The following is a 23,915-nucleotide window of genomic DNA, read 5'->3' on the forward strand; positions in this document are numbered from 1 at the left end:
TGTCTGGCAGCTCCCCTGGGAGGAGTTTGGTGCAATGCACATTGAGGATGGCTGGGGCATGTATTATTTTCCTAAATTGCTGCACTTTTTAGAGCCCATCTCTGTAGATTCTGGAACCCTTTCCCAAATCAGCACCTGATGGTGGGGTGGGGGACGCTCTGGTTCCTTGGGGCTGGTTTTGGGCAGGGTTTGACTCCTATTGTGTCCCCAGGTTATGGCATCGAGCACGCCCAGTGCGTGCCCCCCTCCGAGTTCTCGGAGCCCAGCTTCATCACGGAGTCCTACCAGACCCTGCACCCCATCAGCTCGGAGGAGCTGCTGTCCCTCAAGTACGAGAGCGACTATCCCTCGGTGCTGCTGCGGGAGCCGGCGCAGGACTCGCTGCAGACAGACTACTTCTCCATCAAGCAGGAGGTGGTGACACCAGACAACATGTGCATGGGCCGTGCCAGCAGAGGTAAAGCTGGCCTGAAACTGGGGCTGCCTCGTTTTCCTGCTGTTCTCACTTCCCTGCCCTGGGAATGGCGCTGGAGACACCCAGGGAGCTGTGCAGTGCTAGCACAGCCCTCTCCCTGTTGGATTCCCTGGTGGCATTGAGCCCTCCCTGCCCTTCTCTCCAGGGAAAACTCGAGAAATGTCTTTCTTTCCTCTCCTCTCTGCCTGTTTTTACATCATCTGCAGAAATGGCATGTTTCTGGTGCTGTGCTTTGATGTCGAGCCTGAGTGAAATTGAGCTGAGCTTTAGAAATCCCATTTTTTAGGAGCCCAGGCAAAGACTCACAAATCCTTCACAAGTTCTCATCAGGAATTGCTGTTCAAGGCTCTGAAGAGTTTTGCACTCTGTGATCCACAGTCTTGATCCATTATGTTTCAGGGATTTGATGGCTGCTTGTTTGAAATATTCTGCTGTAGCAAATTCTGTGCTTTGTTACGAGGTGCAGATGTCAGGGGCTGAGGCTACAGCAGAGCTCAGGCCCTCCCGAATGCTCCTCTCCAAAGAGTCACAGGTACATGATTCCTGTTTGAGATGGTGGGATTTAAACTCCTGAACACTTTGGAGGATCTGAGCCCAAATACCTTCCCAATTAATGTTCTGAGATTGGGAGCACGTGGAGCCCACATGTCTGATTGCTTTATGAGCACATCAGCAATGCCAGGCTGGGGATGTGGCTCTGTCTCTGTTCAAAGCTAAAAGTTTAATCCATGGAGCTCAAAGTCCCTCACAAGTGGGATCATTATCTCTGGATTCCAGGTAGGGAACCTGAGGCACAGGGAAGAGATGTGACCTGCCTGCCATCCCCCTGAATGGCATCTAGGTGTGCCCAGGCACAGAATTCATTACAGTGACGTGTGCTGTGAGCCAGGTTTGATGTGGAGCACTTAAACCCATTTATCCAGAGAGCAGAGGATGAGCTGCCTTCCCAGGAAAGGCAGAGCTGCTTTCCAGGGCTGCATTGCACGTGCTGCTCATTTGAACTTTCTCACTCTTTTTCCAAGCTGGGAGAGCCAATTTCAGGAAAGTTGTTACTCGTGTTATTGCCTCTCCTGAGAGAGATGATGTGAGCCAGAAGGGCAGCAGGGTTTTAATTTTGGGTAAACTACTCTTTTTGGGGTTGTTTTTCTGCCTAAATTTCAGCAGTGTCTTTCCCTTTTCTGACCTTTTCTTTAACACAGGTGATTTCATCATTCTCACAGGGTGGTGGTTCAGGGAGGCTTTTGCAGCTGTTCTCAGGGGCAAACCTTAAAATGTTTTCAGGGGAGGGAAGAGAGAGCCCTGGATGCTGCTGGTAGCAAAGATCTGAACACTGATTGCAAGAGGCTGTGCTCACACTGGAGCTGCATTTCAGCCATGGAAGGGCCTTTGGGAAACACAAATCCTCCTGGCACAGGGGAAAGCCTTAATATAAGGCAGAACCTGGTTAATTTTTATTTATGTCCCTCTTTACCTTACAGGGTTAGTCTGACACAAAGTCAGGCCCTTCAGCATCACCTCAGGGTGAAGGTTTTCCAGACACCTTCTGTGGGGCTTTAGGAGGAAATTTTGGGGTCCCATGGGACTTGTTTCTCTCTGCCCTGTCAGTGAGGGTGGCTGCTTCAGAAGTGGAGCTGCCAAACCCATTGAAGCTTCTCCTGAGTAAGTGCAGGGTGTGATTGTTCCAGCTAGGTGGAATTTAGGTGAATTTCCAATGGATTGACAGGGATCACATCTCTGTCGGATTTTAATTCCTTTTCTAAATGAGCCTGTGCTGCAGGACTGCTCAGGAAATTGGTTATTCCAATTAATGCACACACACACAGCAGCGTTGTGTTCCCCTTAGGAGGATTCAGGGCAGGATTGGAGTGTGAAATCCTCAAAAACCTAAAGGAAAAGAGAAAAGGCTTTGAAACAGGGCTGTCCCAGCAGAATGAAGCCAGTGGATCCCAGCTCCCAATGGTTCCAGGCCAGCAATCAGGGCAGGGCCTGCAGTAGTTGAGTCTTTTCACAACAAGTGCTCTTCAAACTACAACACAACAAATATTTGGGGGCGTGTGCCAGCGCCCTTCCACGTTCCCCATCCTCTGGGATTTGCTCTCTGGGCCCAGGCTGTGGGTAGCTCTGCCAATGGAAATTTCTCCAGGAGCTCTTGCACAATCCCAGCAGCTGTTTTTAGCTGGGTTTGGGAAATTAGTGAACTTGAATGATCCTGTTACGCTTGTAGCTTGTCAGGAAAGATGTTGAGCAATCGGCAGAGTAGGGAGATCAGAGGCAGCAATTTCAGTTTGTTCTTTGGGTCCTTTTTTAGCTCTGTTTGAGTACAGAGCTGCACGGGCTGGCTCTGGGGGGTGTAAATAGCACTGCTGAGGATCTGGCCTCTCATGCTCTGCCTTTGACTAAAAATACCCCAGAGAATGACTTTGACACAGAGCAGCTGTGCTCACCTTACCAGAGCTGGAAAAAGCTGCTGGAGCTCTCAGCCACTGGCTCTCCTCCTCCATCAAACCTGCTGCTGGTTGGGGATTTGGGGCTGGCTGGAACAGATGGCAGCCAAAGGCTGCTGTTTGGGAGGGAACATCAGAAAGGGGCTGGGTGTGCCTGAGCAGGGTTTGAATAGGGCTGGCAGATGTAATGGGGGATTTATTGGAGACCTCCAATATCCTTCAGCAGCAACAGAATCACAGAAATCAAAGAATCCTAGAAAGGTTTGAGTTGGGAGGGACCTTAAAGTTGGTTCCACCCTCTGCCATGGGCAGGGACACCTTCCACTGTCCCAGGTTGCTGCAAGTCCCGTCCAACCTGGCTTTGGACACTTCCAGAGCTGGGGCAGCCTCAGCTTCTCAGGGCCTCCCCACCCTCTGAATAAAGAGGTGCTGGAGTGCCCATGTTTAGGCTCCTGAGCTCAGCCGTAAGTATCTAGAGTGAACTATGTTTCTGACATTGCCTTTTGGAAATGAGGGACCATTTCCAGTCAGCCCCAGGCGCCAGTCTTGGGTAGAGAGGCCAGATTTGGGTTTTTCCCGACTCTCTCTGCCTTGCTCTTCTGCCTGAAGTTTTCCAGTGCTCAGCCCTGCTCTGAATGGCAAAGGTAAAAGTGTTGCAGGTCTGGGCCATGCTCACTTTGGAGATGGGATGTAAAGGCCCAGCATCAGCTGCCCTGTCCCTGCAGAGTGCACAGGTGAAGCATCCTGTGCTGGCCAGGCTCTTCTCACCTGCTGTGCCTCCTCCAGGTAAGCTGGGAGGCCAGGACTCCTTCGAGAGCATAGAGAGCTACGACAGCTGTGACCGCCTGACGCAGTCCTGGAGCAGCCAGTCCTCCTTCCAGAGCCTGCAGCGCGTCCCCTCCTACGACAGCTTCGACTCCGAGGACTACCCTGCCACCCTGCCCAGCCACAAGCCCAAGGGCACCTTCAAGGACTATGTGCGGGACCGGGCCGACATGAACAAGGACAAGCCTGTCATTCCTGCTGCTGCCCTGGCTGGCTACACAGGTAGGGCACAATCCTGGGAACCCCTCTGTGCCCCCCAGCCCCTCCCCATGGCCAGGGGAACAGCCTCGGGGCACGATCCTGGGAACCCCTCTGTGCCCCCCAGCCCCTCCCCATGGCCAGGGGAACAGCCTCGGGGCACGCTGGGCTGCCCCAGCTCGGTGTGGCTGGTGCAGGGGTGTGGGGAGGGTTTTGGGGTGTCTCTGGGGTCAGCCCAGGGCTGTGTCTCCTTTGAGATTGGGCTCACACCCCTCATGGGGGTGTGCTCCTTGGCACAGGGCCCTCGGTGCCTCGTTCTCCACTGTCCTGGCTATGGCAGGAGCTGGCTCTGCTTTGGCTCCTGAGCACGAGGTGCTGCAGAGCCCCTGGCCCCTGTGACAGTGACTGGTGGCCTCTTGGTTGTGGTTTCCCCCCTGGGGCAGGAGCAGCCTCGTCTCCAGCCCTGCTGTGTGGTGGGGACGGGTCCTCTCCCCTCTGGCCCCGCTCTGCTCCGTACCTTGGTGTGAGGCAGGGATGGGGCGCTGCCAGAACCATCCCAAACATTTTCCATTTCCCTGCTCTGGGAGAGATGAGAAGGTGATAGGCCATGGAAACTCTGGCTCTTTATGACAGCCCTTCAGCAATCTGGCATCTCCAAGGAGAGAAACTTGGTGGGATGGGACTTCCAGCTAAAGCTGAGCTAATCCTTTCCAGCCCTTCTGTGCCATAGCTTTCCCCTGTGCTTAAGGAAACTCTGGGGCAGCCTCCTGCCAGCTCCCCTGGCTCTGCACATTCACATCTGTCCTGCCCCAGCTGCTGGAAAGAGTTAGTGCCGATAAAGATCATCACCAGGTTCAGAGCAGATCCTGAGGTGCGGCTGGCCCCAAGTCTGCTCCCACGCACGGCTCATCTCGGGGCTGACACCAGCCCCTGTGAGGGTGGGGAGAGCAGGAGGGAGAGGAAAGGTGGGGAGATAATTTTAGGAGTGTAAAAAAGGAAGTGGTTTGTTGCTATAGCTTTAGTTAGAAAGAGAGCTCAGCCCTGCCTGCTGAATGAGACTCTACCAAGTCCACAGAAAATACGAGTGTGCTCTGCATTCCTGAATGGACTGGGGCTTGGGGATGTGGTGGGGAGGGAGAGGAGGGACTGTGACCTGGGGTTATTCTCTACTGGAAATCTGCCATGGAAATCAATGTTCCTGAGAAAAGTGAGCACTGAGCACAAGTTGCTCCTTTTATTCCTATTTTTATTCCTATTGTCTCCTGACAATGCCTTTCCCTACGGCACCTGGAAGTGCTTTGGGTACGCAGAGCCCAGGATGCGTTTGAACAGCTGGGGAAACCGAGGCACACAGGTGCTGGCAAAATCAGGAGCATTCTTTCCCAAGCTGGCTATTTCCCTCCACTTTTGCTGTAGCTCATGGAAAAGAGTGCAAAAGAGCCACCCCCGGAGAAAGGCGAGGAGCTGAAGTCAGAGGCTGGACCCTGTGTTTTCCAAGGAATTTTAGCACCCCAAAGGCTGTCCTTGGAGCAGTGCCTTCAGGAAGGGGAGACTTGGGTTCATGCAATGCCAGAGCACAATTCCAAACGCTTTGCTCTGCGTAACATTTTCCTTCACCTCATTTCCAACCCCTCTTGGAGCTGGGAAGAGAATCCCTTGGCCCAGGCACTTTGGTGGGATCAATAAGTAGGAACGCCTGATTTTTTTATTTATTTTTGTGTTGCTTCACTTGAGAGGCTTTAAATGTGGAGAGGAAAATCTGGAATCACTGGGAAATGCTTGAGCTGGAGCTGTTTGCCTGCTCCAAAGGCTGCTGAGCAATACTCAAGCCAGCAGAGCCAGCTTTTGCCATTGGGAAAGGTCCCTGGACAGGTGATCCTGGCAGGCAGGGACTCCAGAGATGTCCCCTGAGCCATTTTACAGACCCCAAATCTTCAGCCCTGGGTTTTCCAAGCCAAGGGAGCCAGAGCAGGGTCGCTGTGAGGGCAGGTCCTAGGGACAGCGAGTAGAATGTGTTGGGTTTCAACCTGGAGGAGAACTGGGCACTCTCCAGGCTCTGGGTTTGTGTCAGCTCAAAAAAGCCTCCTCAGGCTGCCCATTGAGAAGTGCTGGAGGTCTGGCCTGGGCCAGCTGAACTCAGAGTGGGGACTCGGGCACAGCTCAGCCTTTTTGTGCATTGCTGTGCTTTACTCTTACTTTACTCAGGGGAGGAAGTGCTGTCTGGCAGCCAGAGCAGGGGAACTCAGTCTGGGCTCTGCTGGTGGCTCTGCTGAGGAGGGAGGTGGAGCCTCCCAAGGAGCAGAGCAGGGCTCTGCCAGCCCAGGAACCCAAACCACCGAGACCTTGGGGTTCCATTTCACACCTGAGGACACACCCAGCACCCACCTCGTGGTGACCCTGCTAGACCTGGCAGGGTGAAGAGGGACAGCACATCCCCCATCCCCAGAGCTTTCTGTGCTGCCTCTGAGGACCTGACAATGTTGTTCAGGTTCTGTTACCAGGCCCTGTTTCTGTGGTGCCCGGGGAGGTGGCCCCAGCAGGTCTCTGATGCTATCTGCCCCAGAGGCGTGTTTTGGGGTGAGAAGGTGCATTTTGGCGGAAGCTCCGTTTGCGTTTGATGTGTTCTTCACCCAGCTCTGAGCAGCCTTTCAGAGCTGCCTTATCTGCCCCCACATCTTGACCTATTTTAACAAGTTGCCATGGTTGCTCACAGAGAGGTTGATGCAATTTTCTTATCTTCTTTTCGAAGGAGAAATGTTCTTGCTCAGGAGTTGGTGAACTTCAGTTTCCATTGCTGCAGGGAGGGTTTGCACCTGGGTTTGGAGCTCAGTCAAAGCTTGGGCAGCTTGAATTGTACCTGAGGGAACAGCTGGAGCTGGGCCAGGGCAGAGTTAGGTTGGACATCAGGGAAAGGTTCTTCCCCCAGAGGTGCTGGCACTGCCCAGGCTCCCCAGGGAATGGGCACAGCCCCGAGGCTGCCAGAGCTCCAGGAGCCTTTGGACAGAGCTCCAGGGATGCCCAGGGTGGGATTTGAGGGTGTCTGTGCAGGCCCAGGGGCTGGGCTGGATGATCCCAGTGGTCCCTCCCAGCTCAGGAGATTCTCTGATTCTGAGATTCTGCACTAAGCCAGATTTTATTTACTTTGCCATGACACAGAGTGCGTCCATGAAATCCAGGCAAGGGATGGCTCAGGATGTGTGTTCACTGCTAAACCTCACGCTGGCTCAGCTGAGCTCAGTCTAAGCTCCCTGGCTCAGCAGCAGAGCCATGTTTGGTGTGAGTGGGCAGAGATCCCTGCAGTGCCTGAGCCCAGCTGGGCTAAAGTGAGCTCAGCTCTGCCTCCACATCCCCTGGGGCTCTGCCATAGCTGGATCCTGCAGCCTCTTCTGATTCCCATGGCCCCCAGCACCCTGCAGGAGCCCTGGCAGCAGGTGGATAAACCCAGCTGGATCTGTGTGCCCTGTGTTGGTGTTTGCAGCCTGTGCTGCTGCTCCCCTGGTGCTGCAGGGCTGCAGGAGGTCAGACCTTGCTGGTTCACCATAGCTGTTCAGTGCTGAGCTGGGTTTGGGTTCCCTCGAGCAGCTGTGTGGGTTGGCAGCCAAGGAGTGGGGTTTGTTTGCTCTGTGGTGGGCAGGACTGACACCCCGGGGCTTTCCAGCCACAGTGCTGGTGCTGCTGTGGGCCAGAGCTGCTGCTCCACATCACTGAGCACACAGCAGGGCCATTCCCCGGCTTCCAGAGGGGTGGGAGAGGTGAGGTGGGGCACACCAAGCCCTGATCCCACACATCAGCAAGGCTGGGGTTCTATGGGTGCTGCTGCCTGTCCTCTGCTCTGGGCCTGCTTAGGGAGGTGCTGAACCCTTCAAAGGCAGTCCCAGCACTTGAAGAGTTAATGTCCCTTCCAGCTGATGTCACCCATGACCTGAGTGTCCCTCTCAGAGCAATGCCACCCTCGTGATGCTGCTGGGCATTAGGAATTGAGGAGGCAGTGCAGGAGCAGCCTCCTTCACCGATGTTATCCCACACAGATCTCTCCCTCCACCGAGCTGGAGCTGCCCAGGGCAGACCCTGCCGTGAGCCTGGCTGTCAGCAGCGTGGGGCAGATGTGTGTCTGAGCCCTGTGCAGTGTGTGCTGGCTGTGCTGCAGAGCCTGCAGCCTGCCCAGCCTCTGTTTGTGAGCGATGCTTATCTGTGACCAGCAGTGAAAGCACAGCTGCTGTTTTGCAAGAAAGTTGAGGCGGTGCCAAGGAAAGTGGGTCTCTTTCAGGACAGCTCAGGTGCTGCTGCCCCTCCCCCTGGTGCTGTGCTGCTGCTCTGAAGCCTCCACAGGCAAGATCCCCCTGTACTGTGGTCATCAGCCCCCAAAAATCTGCCAGCAGGTGCCTTCCTGTCCCCTTTCCTGCCACACTCCAGTGGCCTGCCTGTCCTTGCCTTCCCCAGGCTGTGACCAGCGTTCCTGGGAGCAGCAGCATCCTCCCTGCAGGGCTGGAGCAGCCAGGGCACGGGAGTTTGGGAACGCAGGCACCCCTCCTCCTGCACTCTGCAGCTCCCCTGGCCCTGCTGGGATGCAGGGGCTGCTCTTACCCTGCTCCTGTGGTGCCCTTGGCCTGTCCTTGAGCTTCAGGGTGACCACCCTGTAGCTCCTGCCTGCTCTTGCCTCAGGCAGGGCCCAATGGGCTCAGTGCCCTTCTGGGCTCCCCTGGGTGGGGACTGGAGGGTGGGACCGGGGCCGGTTCAGTGGCTCCTGCCCCACCTGCCAGACGAGAGCAAACCCAGCCCCACGCTCCGCTGGCCAAGCGTGGCAGAGCTCAGCTCTCCCCAGGGCTCCTCCAGCCTGGGGGTGATGGGGGCAGCAGCTCTGGCTGTGTCTCCTCCAGACACCCAGCTGCTGCTGCTCAGCAGCTCGTGGCCTGCAGGACCAACATCAGGGGCACTGGAGCTCACAGAACCCCTGGAGCTTTGCCAGGTGCCTCTGGGCTCAGTTCAGGGCAGCTCTCTCAGGCACAGGGTGGGATTGCCCCGTGCAGGGCCAGGAGCTGGAGTCGATGATTTGTGTGGGTCTCTTCCCCGTCATGAGCCCAGTCCTTCCACCACTCCCTGCCTGAGAGCAGAGCAGCTACAGCAGGGAGGCAGCTCTGGCCTGGCCCTCTGGCTGCTCTCCTGCCTGTCATCATGGCCATGCTGCTCCCTCAGTAAGGGGATTCCTGGGTCCTTTCCTGCTTTTCCACCCCTGCTCTTTGGAGATCTCCACCGCTCTGCAGTGTCTGATGCCAGCACCAGCCCGGGCAGGAGCTGTGGGAACTGGTGTGACAAGGGAGTGATGGGGACCAGCACTCCCAACCCTTTGGGGGATTTGGGGACCGTGGTGCCATCAGAGGGGGTGGGCAGGGTGGGCAGGTGAGTGGGGCAGGGGCTGTTTTGGAGACGTTGCCAGGGCCATTTGTTTTGTGGGGTTGCAACCACAAACCGCAGAGCGCCCGGCAGAAGTGCCTCGCTGGGGTAGGTGGGGTTTTTTTGTCTTCTTGTCTTGTTTGAACCGAGGGAAACAAAACAGAGGCCGTTGGGAGGGGTGGATGTGTAAAACCGTCCCGAGAGAGATGTTGGGGCTGGGGTTGTGCCCTCCCCATGTGGTGCCCATCTGCCCCAGCTGGGCAGTGCCACCTTCACTGCACCCCTGGAACGGCCCCATCCAGCAGAGCTCGGTATCCCAGAGGCTGGGAGGGAGCTGGGGAACCTGTCCTGACCAAGGAAGGATGGCACAGGGATGGCGTGACACCAAACCCTTCGCTCTGGGGACACCATCAGAGCTCGGTGCTGAGGCAGCCCCGCTCGGCCAGCAGCTCCCAGTTCCCACAATTCCGACTATCACCCGCCTCAAGGGGAATATTTTCCCCCTGACGCTGCAGGATTCCTGTGCTGTGACAGTCCCTGCTGAAGGACCCTGTTCAGAGCCACCAAGGCCAGACAGGGCCCCCATTGTGGGTGCTATTTTTAGCAGCTCTGTGGGTGCAGGAGGTCTCTGTGGGGTGGGAGGAACCCCCACCCCTCTGAGTCCTCGCCTTGTCTTTTGTGGAGCAAGGGCTGCCCCCAGTCCCCAGGCAGGGCTGGGTCTGCTCTGGGCAGCCCCTGGATGTGTGTGGAGGGAGCAATGCCAGAACAGCTGCCTTGGGCCCCTGCACCTCACGCTTGGAGCTGCATCCCAATCCAGGCTGCAGGAACTGGTGGTTGTTTTGGGATAAGCAAGGCAGCAGATCCCGTGGTGGGATGTCTTGGGACAGCCTGGCTGTGTGTGCTTGTACCATGGAGTGATCCCAGCCTGGCATCCTGATGGGGATTTCCAGCCCTGACTGGGATGAGGGCAAGGGTTGGAGCAGGAGGGATGGAAAATGGGCACTGCTCCCAGCTCCTGTGGATGAGGAAGTTTGGGGTGCAGGGACAAGCCTAGAAGCTTCCTGCTTGTCCTGTGACACTGAGGGGAGTGGCACTGCTGCATGAGCCACCTTGAAATCCTATGGGAAGGTATTCCCTGCCCCTTGCTGGCTGCAGAGTGGCTCATTTGTGAGGATCCCTCACCCAGCACTAATTACAGCTGCAGCAGATGATGCCCTGACCTCCAGCACTGCTCTCTGCTCTGTTCTCCTCCCTGCCAGCGCTGATTTGGGGCACAGGCCTGGGCATGTGCTGGGGTTTGGCTCCTGCCACCCCGCTGCCATCTCAGAGCGGTGCCACATCTGCCAGGCTTGGCTGCCTCCCCCTCGGGCAGGGAGGGGGTGTTTACAGGAGCTGGGACATGCCTGGAGCCCTGCATAAACACATTCCTCACATAACTGCCTGTCCAGAGAGAGGAATTTGGGGTTTTACGCGTGTCCTGCAGGCAGCTCGGAATAGACCCCGGGAATCCCTGTTGCAAGGAAGACACCCCTTCCTTGGAAATTCCAAAATACCCGGCAGAGTGGCACTGGGGGTGGTGGCAGGAGCCCTACCTTGCTTGCAGGAGAGGGCAGGAATTCCTGGGTTTCCCAACACCTCTCCCTGCCAGCTGGCAGCCAAACAGGAATGGCACTGGCCATTGGCTTGGGGTTAGTGAGGCTGGAACCTCCAAATATCCTGCACAGGGCCAGGATGGTCCAGGGGTGTTTTGAGGGCAGTTCCTTGCCCAAGAACCCGGCACCCAGGTGATGAATTTCCATCCCTCTTATTTTGGGGAAGGAATCAACTAAAAATCCTTTTTCTTCAGTTGGGTAGGAGAGAAATCAGTGGGAGGGGATGGACCTGCCCTTGGAGTCCCTGGGCTGTGTCACTGTTAACTTGATTTGGGTGTTGGATGCTCCCTGGCTGTGTGTGGGGAGTTGGTGTAAGGTCAGACGGGCCAAGAGAACTCATCCCCTCAGGAATTCACCTGTGGAAGACCTCAGGCAGCCACTAAACCATTTTCCCGGTGTTTTCTCTGCTTTTAGAGCTCACTGCTATAAATAGCCCTGAGCCTGGAGATGTGGTGGCACTTCAGGCCAGGCTTTTCGCTCTTCCCTTTTAACAAGAGGCGAAGGCGTCATCTGAATTTCCTCCCTCATTTTGGCATGGATATTCCAGCTCCATCTCTACTGGAGAGCTCAGTTGTGGAGTCAATATTTTGGCAAGCTCCAGAGGAGTGACGGGCTGGAGCCTTTCCCCGCTGAGTCCCTTCCCATTTCCAGCAGAAGGAGCCAGGAGCTCCCTGCCTTGCCCTGCCTGTGGCTGTGATAGCCCCCAGGCTTGGCACTGACAAACCCCTGGAGCAGTTCCACAGGGATAACAGGGGAGAAACATTTTGGGAAAGGCTGGATGGGACACAGCAATTCCCGTGTCCTGGAGCCAGCTCTCTCATTTCCTCCTCCCCAGCAGCTTTTGAGTCATTTTAAACTGTGTGGAGAAGGGGAGCAGCCCTCCCTTCCCTCCGTGGCTTATCCTGCAGCCACAGCTCGGACAGCATCCATTGGCATTCCTGGAAACAGGCTGGGCTCCATCCCTTTTCCTGAGCCCATAACTCATTCTTTCCCTGCTTGAAGCTTTGCTCAGTGCTGTCAGCACTGGGATTACCCCAGCTAATCCAGCCTGTGCAATTCCATGTGGGACAAATAATTTCCTCTCTCCTCTGGTTGTCTCATTGTAATTATTGTCATTATTAGTGATCTATTCCAAGCTAGGTTTAAACCATGGCAGGGTCTCTGCCAAAACACCTTGCCCACAGCTAAGTGCAATATTTGGGGCGTGGCCACATTTGGAAGTTGCTCATCAAAGAGATTTTAGCTCCAGGGCTTCTCCTCTACCTTGGCTTGGGACACAAGGCCAAGGAAGAGATGAGTATTTCAAAAGTTCTCCATGACTCCAGCCAAACCCAGCCACAGGCGCTCAGCGGCTGCGCTGACACAAACTGGGGATGGCCAAAATGAGCGATTGGAGGGGAGATGGAACCAGGCGTGGCAGGACAGGTGGAACACCCGTGGCATGGGCTGCTCCACATCACCTCGTGCCTCTCCAGCTGCCTCAGGGGAGCAGCAGCCACAGGGAGGTTCCTCATGGATTTGCTGAGGCTGTGCCAAGGCGGTGACGAGGAGATCCTGGGCTGGGGAGCTCTGTGTGCCCTCACCCTCCTCACAAGCCAGCAGAGCCCATTCCTGCAGCAACACGTCCTGGAAAGAGGCCAAGGAATTCTCGTACCTGGGTCCCCCTTATCTCAATCGACAGCACGGAGCAAAGAGTCAAGGTCGGGAAGTGGAGTCTGCCGGAGTTCAGCCGTGGCCGGCGGCTCTTTGGCACAGAGGGATCGGTGCTACTCGGGTGCCAAGGCAGTGACTCCTCCTGTTTGTGTGCCAGAAAAATAATCCTATTTATGTAACTCCACGTGAAGCATTCCAGGGCATGAATATTCAGCTCTTCCTGCAAATAGGAAGTTTTGTTACCTGTAGGGTTTTACTCTCAGCTCAGCTTCTGCCCTGTGGCTGCTCATGGCTGTTTTTGACAGAAGGTTTTATTTTATTCAGTGAGCACCTTTTGCATGAGAATTTTTCCCCCACTGTGATAGAATGATCTGTGCTTTTCCTGGCATTAATATCCCGTGTTTCCCTTGTCTTTTTAGGCAGTGGACCCATCCAACTGTGGCAATTCCTGCTGGAACTGCTCACTGACAAGTCCTGTCAATCCTTCATCAGCTGGACGGGCGATGGCTGGGAGTTCAAACTTTCAGACCCAGACGAGGTAAAGTGCCCTGGAATTAAGTGCACAACCCAAACTCCTCAGAAATATTGGTGTGGATAAGCCTGTCCTCATCCCTTTGGGCAGCCACTTTGTTCTGGTCTTGGATATGTTGGGCAACCAAGGAATCAGAGTCCAACTGAAAATTTGTTGAAAATTGTGGTGCAGTCACCCTTTGGAAGCGGGGGTTTGTGGTGGTGCTGGTGGGAAGTAGCTGGAACACCTTAGGGAGAGGAGCCGTGGCAAAGCTCTTCAGAAAGGCTGGGTACAGGTGAGGGGCTGTCCCCTGCTTTGGGGAGCAGGTGAGATCTTTGTCCCCTCCTTTGTGATCTTTGTCACCCTGGAAGGTGGGGTTTGGCCCCTTCTGTGACAGAACAGGAGGAAGTGGCTCGAGGGGAGGTTCAGGGATATTAGGGAGCATTCCTTCATGGAAAGGGCTGTCCAGCCCCTGGCACAGCTGCCCATGGAGTCCCCATCCTGGAGGGATTTAAAAGCTGTGTGGATGTGGCATGGATCAGTTCTGGGGAACGACTGGACTCCATGATCTTAGAGGTTTTAAACCTGAATAACTCCATGAGTGACTGCAGCCTGCCAAAGTGCAAAAGTGACGGGCACTGGGCGTTGCATGTTGGTGTCATCTGGTTTAGAACGGGCAAGAGAAACCTTGAGAAAGGGTTGAAGGACTTGGGATATGAGGCTATATCTGAGGTAGCACATGAAATCATCCCAATAAATGCTCACAGAGCACTCTGCCATGGTCTGCCATTGCACAGAGGTTGGTTTTCCCAAGCATCGATTCTTAATGACGAGGGAAATGTTGTTCCCTTCCCAGTCTTCCTGCTGGGAAGGGAACATCGACACAGACATCCCAACCGAGCCAGGCTGACCTTTCCTCCCTGTGCCCGCTCCCTGCAGGTGGCCCGGCGATGGGGCAAGAGGAAAAACAAGCCCAAGATGAACTACGAGAAGCTGAGCCGCGGGCTGCGCTATTACTACGACAAGAACATCATCCACAAGACGGCCGGGAAGCGCTACGTGTACCGCTTCGTGTGCGACCTGCAGAGCCTGCTGGGCTACACCCCCGAGGAGCTGCACGCCATGCTCGACGTCAAACCCGACGCCGACGAGTGACAGGGACACGGCGCCGCCGCTGTCCTCGGGGAGAGCCCACGGGACTCGTTTGGTGGCTCTTCTTTATTCAATTTCGCTGTTCTTCTGCTCGTTTTTTTTCAAGGGCCACTCCGATTCGAGGCTTTGAGGATGTCGGGGGAGAGGGGGGAGGAAGAGGAAAACTTTTGGGAAGGATGGGCTTTTGTTGATTTCCTGAAAGCTCCAAGACAGGCTTTTCTGGGGGAAAATTCTGAGTTTTAAGAAAGCCAGAAAAATGTAGCTCACTTAAAAAACCAACAGTCCCCTCCCCACCCTTGGCTGTTTAGAAAAAAGTGGGATTGAATGGATCCCTTTGGTTGCTCACACACAAACTGACAGGTCAGGAATGACAATATTCCTGAGGAATTTGAGGAATTTAAACTTTTTTCTTTTGGAAAACCAAAATGGGTGAATATTCTTGCTTTGGGGAGGGGCAATATAGGAAAAAACCAAGAACTGTTGTTCTTGTTCCATCACCTTTCTGTCCATTGTCTTCTTTTCTACAAGAGATAGAATTTTTCCTAGGAGGGATCAAGACTTTTTTTATTTTTTTTTTAAAGTTTTATTTTATTAAATTTTGTGCCAGTATTTGTTTGGTTTTTTTTTTTTTTCCTAAATAGTCTTAAGCTCTAAGATGGTCTCAGTATTGCAATATTGTGTGTGTTTGTTTCTGTTCTGCCAGCAGAGAGTTTTATCCCAGGGAGGAAAGAGAAGAAAAGGAATTAGTTTATGTAGACCCCACTGGAGAATTGGAATGCTGGGACTGGGATGGAAAAATGAACTCCAAAGTGGCTCCTGTTGATGCTGGCTGGGGGTGCCACTCATGTTTCCAGCCCCACACGCTGTGCTGATAATGCTGGTTGAAATCCCTGCTATTTTTTTATCTCTGGCTGCACAAATCCTCTCAAAATTTCCATGGAAAATGTCTTTTTGCATTTTCCAAATCACTTCTTTTGCTCAAGGAACACTTTGGTGCTTAGAGAAAACTTTTTTTTGAGAAGGAGAAAGGAGAGAAATTCCCATGTTTTCAACGTGGTAAATGGAAAATATGCAAGTTAATTGAGGGGGAAAATCAGGAAAATGATCAAAACCCAAAGGGAAATGTTTTTTCCTTCCTGTTTCAAGCAGCTCTGTCTTCATGGCCGTGTGTGGGCACAGCAGAAAGGAAATTGTCCCTGCAAATGGGCTCGTTCTGCCTCCTGGGCTGCTGCTCACACCAGGCACGGCCGACTGTGGGATCACTCCCAGGGCAGCTGCTCCCTCCCTCTGGCCTCCCAACCCTTCCTGCAGCTGGATTGCTCTGGAGGGGTCTCTCCTGCTGTTCCCAGGGCTCCCTGGATGGCTGAGGACAATCCCCCACCCCTCAGGTGTTCTTGCTGGGAGTTGGAGGCTCAGAGGTTGTTCCCATATCCCAGAGGCAGATCAATTCCACCCAAGGGAATCTTTCACCCCTCTGGGTGATTGCATTTAAAGGCAATGTTTTGTACTTTACCAAAGTCCCCTCTCTGTGTGCTGTGTGTGTCTTTGGGGCACGGAGTTCATTCCAGAGGCACTGTGGGACAGCTGGGAATGGGGGCTCAGAGCCTTTCCAGAGTGCTGCAGAGTGACTCCTGATCCCAATGGAGCAGGGGCAGGACAGGAATCTGTGAAATATCCAGAATATTCAGGCACATCCCCACCCCCAGGGGCAGAGCTGGAGGGGAGCCCAATCCCAAAGTGATGCCCAGAGGTGCTGGGCTCCTCTTTTCCCTCTGCAGCTGGGGCACCCAGCACTTCTGTACCCTAAAACTGCTCATTGCAGGGAAAGTCAGCCCCAAAACTGTTGTGTCCTTATGAAAGGGGGGTTGGAGGGGAAATGGGAGGGTCAGGAGGGAGCTCCTGCCAAGGGGGTGGAAGCAGAGGGGGTCCAGGAAGGGAGGTTGTTACACTCAGGTGCTGAGGGTTGTCTGAAGGAAAGGCTGGGATGGGTGGAAAGGAGGGAAGAGGGGATGGAAGGAAGGTGAAGGGAACCCCAGAGGAGGAAAGGGACGCTGCCCACTGAGAAGTGGAACTTGGGCTCATCTCCTCGGGCAGGCAGGGAGGAGGAGAATGGAGGCAGCCTGGCCAAGTTGGAGGGAGGAAAGGAAAATAGGGATATGATGGATGAGACCCCCAGAGGGTCTCTGGGCCAGATCAGCCAAGGCTGGGCAGCTGGACAGGGAGCCAGGAGAGCTGTGAGGGCACAGAGTGCACAGGGAGGAGCTGGTAAAGAACATCCCAACAGGAAAGGTTGGATTTCCATCAGAGGATTTTTTTGGGATGTTGGTGGTTGTTGCAAAGTGCCCTGAGCTTGCCCATCATGGGTCACTTAAATCCCTCTTCACCTTTAGAAAGGGACTCCCAGACATCCCAGCTCCTGCCCCTGGCGTGGGCCGTGTCCCAGGACATCCCTCCTGGTTTCTCAGGTACTCCATCTGAAAAAGAAAAAGAATGGGATAAAGTTTCCCTCCAATAGGAAGAATTGCAGTTTTGGCTACAACCCTGTCCCCCTGCCAGGATAAATCCCTCATCCACTGTGCTTATTCCAGGTTTCCAAGCCGAGTCTGGGTGTTCCCAGTGATTTTGGGGAGATGGTTCGAGGTTAGGAAGAGGGAGCCATGGGAAGCAGCTCTGGATTTTTGGAAGGAACCTCTGGCTGGAGTTTCTCCATCATTTTTTCACCCTTTGCCCTCCCAGCTCCCAGCCTCAGTGAACAGTCCCAGACACATCAGCTCCATCATTTCCGATTTTCCTTTGCTTTTATTCCCATTCTAGAGGCCATCCCAGAGATGGGTGCTGTTTATACACTGGAAATGTGCAGATTTCTCTTTGTTTCTTTTGCTTTGGTTCCTTTTTCCTTTTGCTTTTCATTGCTGGCCTTTGGCGAGGGCTGTGCTGAGCCAGACGAGCTCAACCCAAACCCTCTGAGCTCCTTCAAGTCCATGAAAGCTCGGTTAATTCCCACCTGCTGGCCCAGAAGGATGGATTTGAGAGAGATGATGGAGATCTGCCAGGGCTGGGACTCCCTCCTGTGCTGCTTCCTCCACACAGGAGCGAATTTCCCCTCGCAGATAGTGTTGGAAACGAGGTCATTTTGTCTTGCTTTGGAATGTCTCAGGTGCTTTGGGTGAGTTTTTGGGATATTTTCTGTGTCCTGCTCATTTTCTGCTGTTTCCATGTGGATTGGTGTCCCCTTGGCCCCTCTGGCAGAGCCTGAGCCCTACTTGCAAACAGCTTTGTGGGCTCTGACAGTTGATATTTGGGAAGTCAAAAATAAAGGAAAAAACCCAATAATGATAAAACCCACCCCAATAATGACAAAAACCACAAGCACTTTCCTGCCAGTCCCTCTCCATCTCCATGTGTGGGATCATCATCATCCTTGGACCCTGTGCTGTGTCCAAGTGGAGATCCATGTTATTCCCACACTCCCACCATCCCAATCCAGCTGTTACTGGTCAGGGGGAGAAATAACCAAACAGGGCAAAAAATAAAGAATAATGTCAAATTTCACTTTCTCTTGTCTTCCCAAACCAACATCTCCTCCAAAAAACAGTCCCAGAAAGCACCAATAAATCCAGATGCTGCAGAAAACGTCTCCACCTTCTGAGTTTTGATTTTTTGGAGGGGTTTTCTCTGAGATTTTAGGATTCAGTTGCTGGTTCCTTGTGAACATTGGAAAACTGGGATGCCTTGGTGTGCTCTGTTCCCTGGTAGGGTCTATGTAACACCCAGGAGCTGTTGTCTACATTCCAAAGAGGTTTAAATAAAGGATAAGTCTATGTATACATATATGTTATAATGGAATATCTCCAGGAATTAACTGCCTCAGTAAAAAAAAACAACAAAAAACAAAAAATGTATTTTTTTTGTTTTATTTTGGTTTTACACTTTTTTTTTAAGCTGATAAACTTAGAAGTAAAAAAAAAAAAAAAGAGATTGTTATATTGTGCTGTTCAACTATTTTCCAACGTGTATTTTCATATAATTTATATTTTTTAAAAGTGGGAAAAAAAAAAGTTTAAAAGTGAGATTTAAAAAAAAAACCAAAAAAAAAAAAAACAACAACAAGGAAAAAGCAGGTGCTTTTTTAAAAAAAAACCTGAGCTGAGGTAGCTTAGAGATGTAGCGATGTGTGTGTGTGTCCGTGTGTTGTGTCTGGTTCTGTTTGGTTTTTTTTAAAGGATTCAAAAGAAAAATAAAATCCCTCCTCCATTGAATTCCTAGAGGAGGGGATTGGTTTTGTTTTAATTGCTGATGCTGGCACATCATTTTGCTGGAGAGTTTTTTATATACTGTAGCCTTATTTCATATCGTATTTTAAACCATGTGAAATTAAAAGAAGAATAATTCCTAACCCTTGGTGTCCGTGTGATTATTCCTTGCCTTTCCTCTTTAGATTTGGGACAGAAAGTGGGAAAACAATGCAAAACTGTAGAAATTCCAGCACTTTCTCTATTTTTCTCATTATTGGAATTGGGGTTTTATGGGAAAGAAGGGCCTGGCTGACATTGCAGCTCATGGTGGTGTGATGCTCCCCACAGCTCCCTCTCACCTTGGGATCATGGATCCACATTCCAGGCTTTCCAAAGCCTCCTTCATCCCAAATCCTCACTGGGAGCATGGGAGATCTGTGGTTCACCAGCCCAAATGAGCTCTGAGAGTGGCATTTTCCTCAGCAGGATCTCAGGGAACGGCTGTGCCAAACTCCCGATCCCACGGCCACCAGAGGGAAGATGTGCTGGGAATTCGCTTTCCTCCTGGATGTGGCCCCCGGGGAGGAGAAATCCACCTCGGCACCCTCCAAATCCTTCACAATTTTGCTTCAGAGCCTGGAATAAAACACATTTGAATCCTTTATGGAATATCCTGGGTTGGAAGGACAATGATTCCAACTCCCAAGCCTGCACAGGAGTTGGGATGCTTTTTCCAGGGAATTTTCTGCTGGCTCTGGTGCTTCCCTGTCCTCATCAAGCCAGAAGGAAAGCTGCTGTGCCCAGCTGGATGGGGCTCGATTGGAGCCAGAGCCTCTGGAAGTGGTGATTAATGAATCCGGCATCTGGGAGACGTCCATGGAGCAGGAGCTGATGGTCCTGATGATGATGATGGTCCAGATGATGATCCAGAAGAGGCTGCGTGATGGGAAATTCCCGAGGGACAGCAGTGACGCTGGATCGACTGAGTCAGCAGCAAGGGGATCAGAGCCATTGCTCAGGAATGTGATGCTCGGGATTGTTGGATACCAGGAACAGTGGACAGGACACGGGGGGGACACAACACGCGGATCCAGGATTAGGAATTCTCTCCATTTGTAACAACTCGTTACAGCAATCCCGGGATACTGAAGGATGAGGGTGAAGAATCCTGCTGGGCCTCAGGACAGCCGGCCCGAGGTCCCGGGCCATCACTGCAGTCCCGGGGCTCAGCCGATCCCTGAGCTCGGAGGGGATGGAGCCGAAGCTGGGCCAGCCCTGGGACAGCTCCCAGCCCGCTCCATCCTTTCCCTGCAGCTCCAAGCGGAGCGGGGCTCGCCTTTCCCTTCATCCCGGCTCGGCTTTTTCATCCCAGCTGGAGCCGCCGGGGCTCCTGCTCGGCTGTCCCGGGAAAACAAACATCCAGCGGCTCCTTTCCAAAGGGAGCCGTGCCGAGACTCTGCCTGGGGGAGCAGCCGAACCCCAAAGGGATGGAGGTGCCCGGTTCTCGGGGATTGTCCCTCCCTGATGAAGCTGAGGATGCAGCAGGTCCCCGCAGCCCCAATCCCGCTGCATTCCCCAGGGATCGCAGCCTGTGGAACACCCGCACTAAAAACACCCACGGGGCACCCCACGCACCTGGAGCTCGGCCGGGGGTGATGCCCATTAACAGCTCCCCGTTAATTATTAACCCATTAACCTCCCCCAGCACCGGGAGGGCCACACGGAGCAAATGCGCCTCCCTTGATGTCCCTGCCCTGTCCCCTCCTTTTCCCGAGGGTCTCCGTGCCACCAGCGGCCGCAGTGAGATTTGGGATGGGGAAGCGGAGTTTGGGGAGAGACACAGAGCTTTTCCCATGGAAAAATCCATCACAGCCAGAGAGCTCTGCTCTCCCAAAATCCATCCCCTTTGCAGCATCCTGCAACCAAGCTGTTGATAAAAAAACATGGAAATTTGGAATCACAGAATATAATTATTCAGGTTGGAATTCAGTCTGCTCCAAGACCATCGATCCATTCTGTAGGATCATGGAATAAATGAGCTTCATGAAAGAACTGAGCTGAGAGGAAGGATTTGCTGGGAGTGAAGTCCTCCCCAGCAAGAAAATCCTGCGTGTGTGGAGGATGGCAGCTGCAGGAGGATTCTCCCGGGTGCTGCTGTGTGGGATTGAACAGAGCCAGAGCGGGCAGAAGGCTTTTCCAGACTGCAGCAGGTGATTATCCAGGGATGCACACACCCAGCAGAGCAATGGAGCAGCGGATCCCGGGGGATGGCTGCGGGATGAAGGACGTTCCTGTGCCCCAAAACAGCCGGGAACTCCGTGAGCTGCCCTCCAAGTAGGGAACAGCGAGGAAAAGGGACATTTTCGGATCGGTGTCTTGAAATGAGCCATTGAAACTGCTGTTTGAGGGAAATTGGGATCGAGAGCGGAACAGGAATTGCTGATGGCTGAAGTGAGGGAAGGGCTCTCTGGAATCCCCTGAGGTCCCAGGGAGGTGGAAGGAGGTGGTGAAAGAGGAGAAGGGTGAGGTCCAAGGGAGGCAGTAGAGGGGTGCAGAGGGAGAGGCTGAGGGAGGAGGATGGGGTGCTGAGCAGCAGGGGACGAGCTTGGCTCTTTCCTGGGTGATCTGGATGATCTTTAAGATCCCTTCCAAGCCATTCTGTGATTCCGTGCGGGATGTGCACACCCTTCCACATCCCGCGGATGGTTCCCGGGCACATCAAGCACGTTTCACCGGCAAAAGGAGATTTAAAGCTGCTGGGAGGCGCTGGGACACTTTCGGTGCCCATTCCCCGTGCCGGGGGTGCTGCCGTGGGATGCCGGGGTTGCCTTTCGGAGTCAGCACTTTCCGCTGTTTGCTTTCCTCCCCCGGCTCCCTCCCGCAGAGCCCCGGCCTCTGAACCTCGTCCAACAGCAACTTTCCGTCTCTTCCAGCGGCCTTTCCCTGCTCCCGGGAGCGCGGCCGTTCCCTGGCCTCGCTTGAAAGCCGCTCCCACAATGAGCCTTTGTGCCAGGCTGCTCCGGAGGGCAGCGGGCCGGGATTGCCGGGACACGGGGCCAAAGCTCCTGCGGCGGGGGCTGGGGGCCTCGCGGGGAGCCCGGGGCCAGGGATGCTGCCCCAAATTCTGCATCCCTGCGTAGGAATGGTTCCTGAGATGCTGCATCCCTGCAGTAGGAATGGTCCTGGCAAGAGGATGCTCACCAAGAATCCCTGGCACAGGGATGTTCCCCAGAATTCTTCATCCATCAAAGGATGCTTCCTAAAATTCTGTGTCCCTGGGGTGGAGGTCCCCAAATCCCCAAAATGCTGCATCCTTGGGGTGAGAATGCTCCCCAAAGGACTTCATCCCTGGAGTGAGGGTACTCCCTGACATGCTGCATCCTTGGGGTGAGAATACTCCCCAGAAATCTGTATCCCTGGGATGGGGATGGTCCCCACATGTTGCATCCCCCTCCTGCCTTCAGCATCATTTTGGGAAGGGAAGAGGATGCTCCCAGCCTGCTCCTTCTGAAATGAGCTTATCTTTTCCTTATGACAAGGCTATCTTTCCACGGGGTAAATTTCCCAATTTCCCATTCCCTGAGCTTGGCTTGCCCTTCATGGACCCAGGAGAGCCTCTCCCTTCTCCTCCATGCTCATTCCTTAACTGCCTTCCCACATTTCCCTTCTTGTCCCCCCCTCCCACCATCCCAAGCCCTCCACGCTCCTCCTGAGCTTATCCTTGGCATCCTCCACCCCACATCCTCCTGCTCCACAGTGGAAAAGGCATGGCAGGAATGGTGCCGTGCATTTGCAGCTCGGATTAATGACATTTCCCAGCTGGAAAGCACGAGGTGAAGCCAGAGCCACGCAAGGCCTTGGCTTGGGGCAGACCACCAACGTGCCCACCACAGAGCTGCGGTGAGCCCGCGGCTCCGAGCCCAAATCCAGGGCTTGGAGAGAGCCAGGAGCAGGCTGGGAAGGCTGGAGAGGAGAGTGAAATCTGCTGAGCTCCAACCCTGCCAGAGAAGGGGTTTCTTTTGGAGAAGGGAATCATCCTCTCCAAGAAAAAAAATAAAACTAAAATTCCCCAATAGAAGTTTTTCTTCGTTTTTTTTTTCTGTTTTTCCCCTTCTCTGTCCTGGTTGTTCCTTCGAAATTCCCAGCTGGTGCTGGCATCGCTGTCCTTGTGCTGGGGGCTCTGCTCCAGGGGGAAAATCCTTTGCTGGATGAACCCAGAAAGCCAAGCAGGGGGATCTGGCAGCAGGAAAAGGCTTTGCTTCCTGTCTGAAGGGCAGGAAGAGCTGGCAGAGATCCCCCAGTGGAGGTCTGGGATTCGGAATCTGTGACTTGGGGAGCTCATGGGAAGTTTGGCCTCTTTCACCTTCTTTGCCTCAGTTTCCCCAAGTGCAATCCCAGATCCCAAACCTTCCCAGCCTGCCTTAAACCCATGAACATTGGGGGTCCCTGTTTGGGAGTGGGGTGGGATGGGATGGGATGGGATGGGGTGGGGTGGGATGGGGTAGGATGGGATGGGATGGGATGGGATGGGATGGGATCCATGGGGTGGGATGGGATGGGATGGGATGGGATGGGATGGGATGGGATGGGATGGGATGGTTGCTCTTTCCAGCCCCACCACCACTATGATGTTTCATTTTTCCAATGCCCTGAATCCTCAGCCAGGATCAACCCAGCACAGCAGAATAAACCCATTCCCACATTGCTGCCACCTTTCCTCACCTCTATCCCAGATATTCCCCAGTAAGGTGGGGGGACACTGGGGGATGTTATTTGGGGTTTCCCTGGTGACACCATGCCCAAAACCTGGGAGCTGGGACCATCCCTGAGAGGATCAGGCTCCTGTGGGAAGCCTGGTGGGATTCCCTGCCCAAACAGCTCAGGGCATTTGCTTTCTGTGAGCAGCCCTTGCAAGTGTTTCTGTGTTCCCAAACACATCCCAAATGCTTTCCTAGGAACATGGGGAACATCAACATGGAGGATTAAAAATTAACCTGGATCATTCTGGACCTTAATGATGTGCAAAAGCTCTGCAGAGCCTCATCCAGCTGGATTTGTCCTGCTCTCTTGGGGTCAGGGCTTAGGGACACTGGAAATGGGGTTGGTGACAGTGGCTGCACGTCAGGGACAGCGAAAGCACCGTGTTCCCATCCTGTGCCCCAAACCCTGGGATAAGGTGATCCCTTTGGGCCTGGACTGAAGGTATTTGGCAGCCTCTGTTCCCAATTCCCTGCCAGCTCCTCTTCCCACACCCCTCCAAGCCCTTCACCTTGGCACCCCCAGTCTGGCCAAGTGCAAAGTCCTCGCTGGAGGAGAACTCCCCATAAATCACCGGGATCTGCATCACCATGCTGGGTTTTCATCATGAAATCCCCCCAA

At 53.9% G+C, this 23,915-nt stretch overlaps 1 protein-coding gene across 3 annotated transcripts in view; it reads left to right on the forward strand.

The window, feature by feature from the left end:
* ETS1 (ETS proto-oncogene 1, transcription factor) overlaps positions 1–18,697 on the forward strand; it is a 79,542-nt gene extending 60,845 nt beyond the window's left edge. For all 3 annotated transcript variants that reach the window (XM_058856952.1, XM_058856951.1, XM_058856953.1), the window contains 4 exons: positions 212–457; positions 3,706–3,966; positions 13,058–13,176; positions 14,089–18,697. In XM_058856952.1, coding sequence (XP_058712935.1) covers positions 212–457; positions 3,706–3,966; positions 13,058–13,176; positions 14,089–14,304 — 842 coding nt within the window. In that variant the 3' untranslated portion in view covers positions 14,305–18,697. The remainder of the gene's footprint in view (positions 1–211; positions 458–3,705; positions 3,967–13,057; positions 13,177–14,088) is intronic.
* Positions 18,698–23,915: the final 5,218 nt, after the last annotated feature.

Source organism: Poecile atricapillus, chromosome 25 (genome assembly GCF_030490865.1).
Source record: "Poecile atricapillus isolate bPoeAtr1 chromosome 25, bPoeAtr1.hap1, whole genome shotgun sequence".
Classification (NCBI taxonomy): Eukaryota; Metazoa; Chordata; class Aves; order Passeriformes; family Paridae; genus Poecile; species Poecile atricapillus.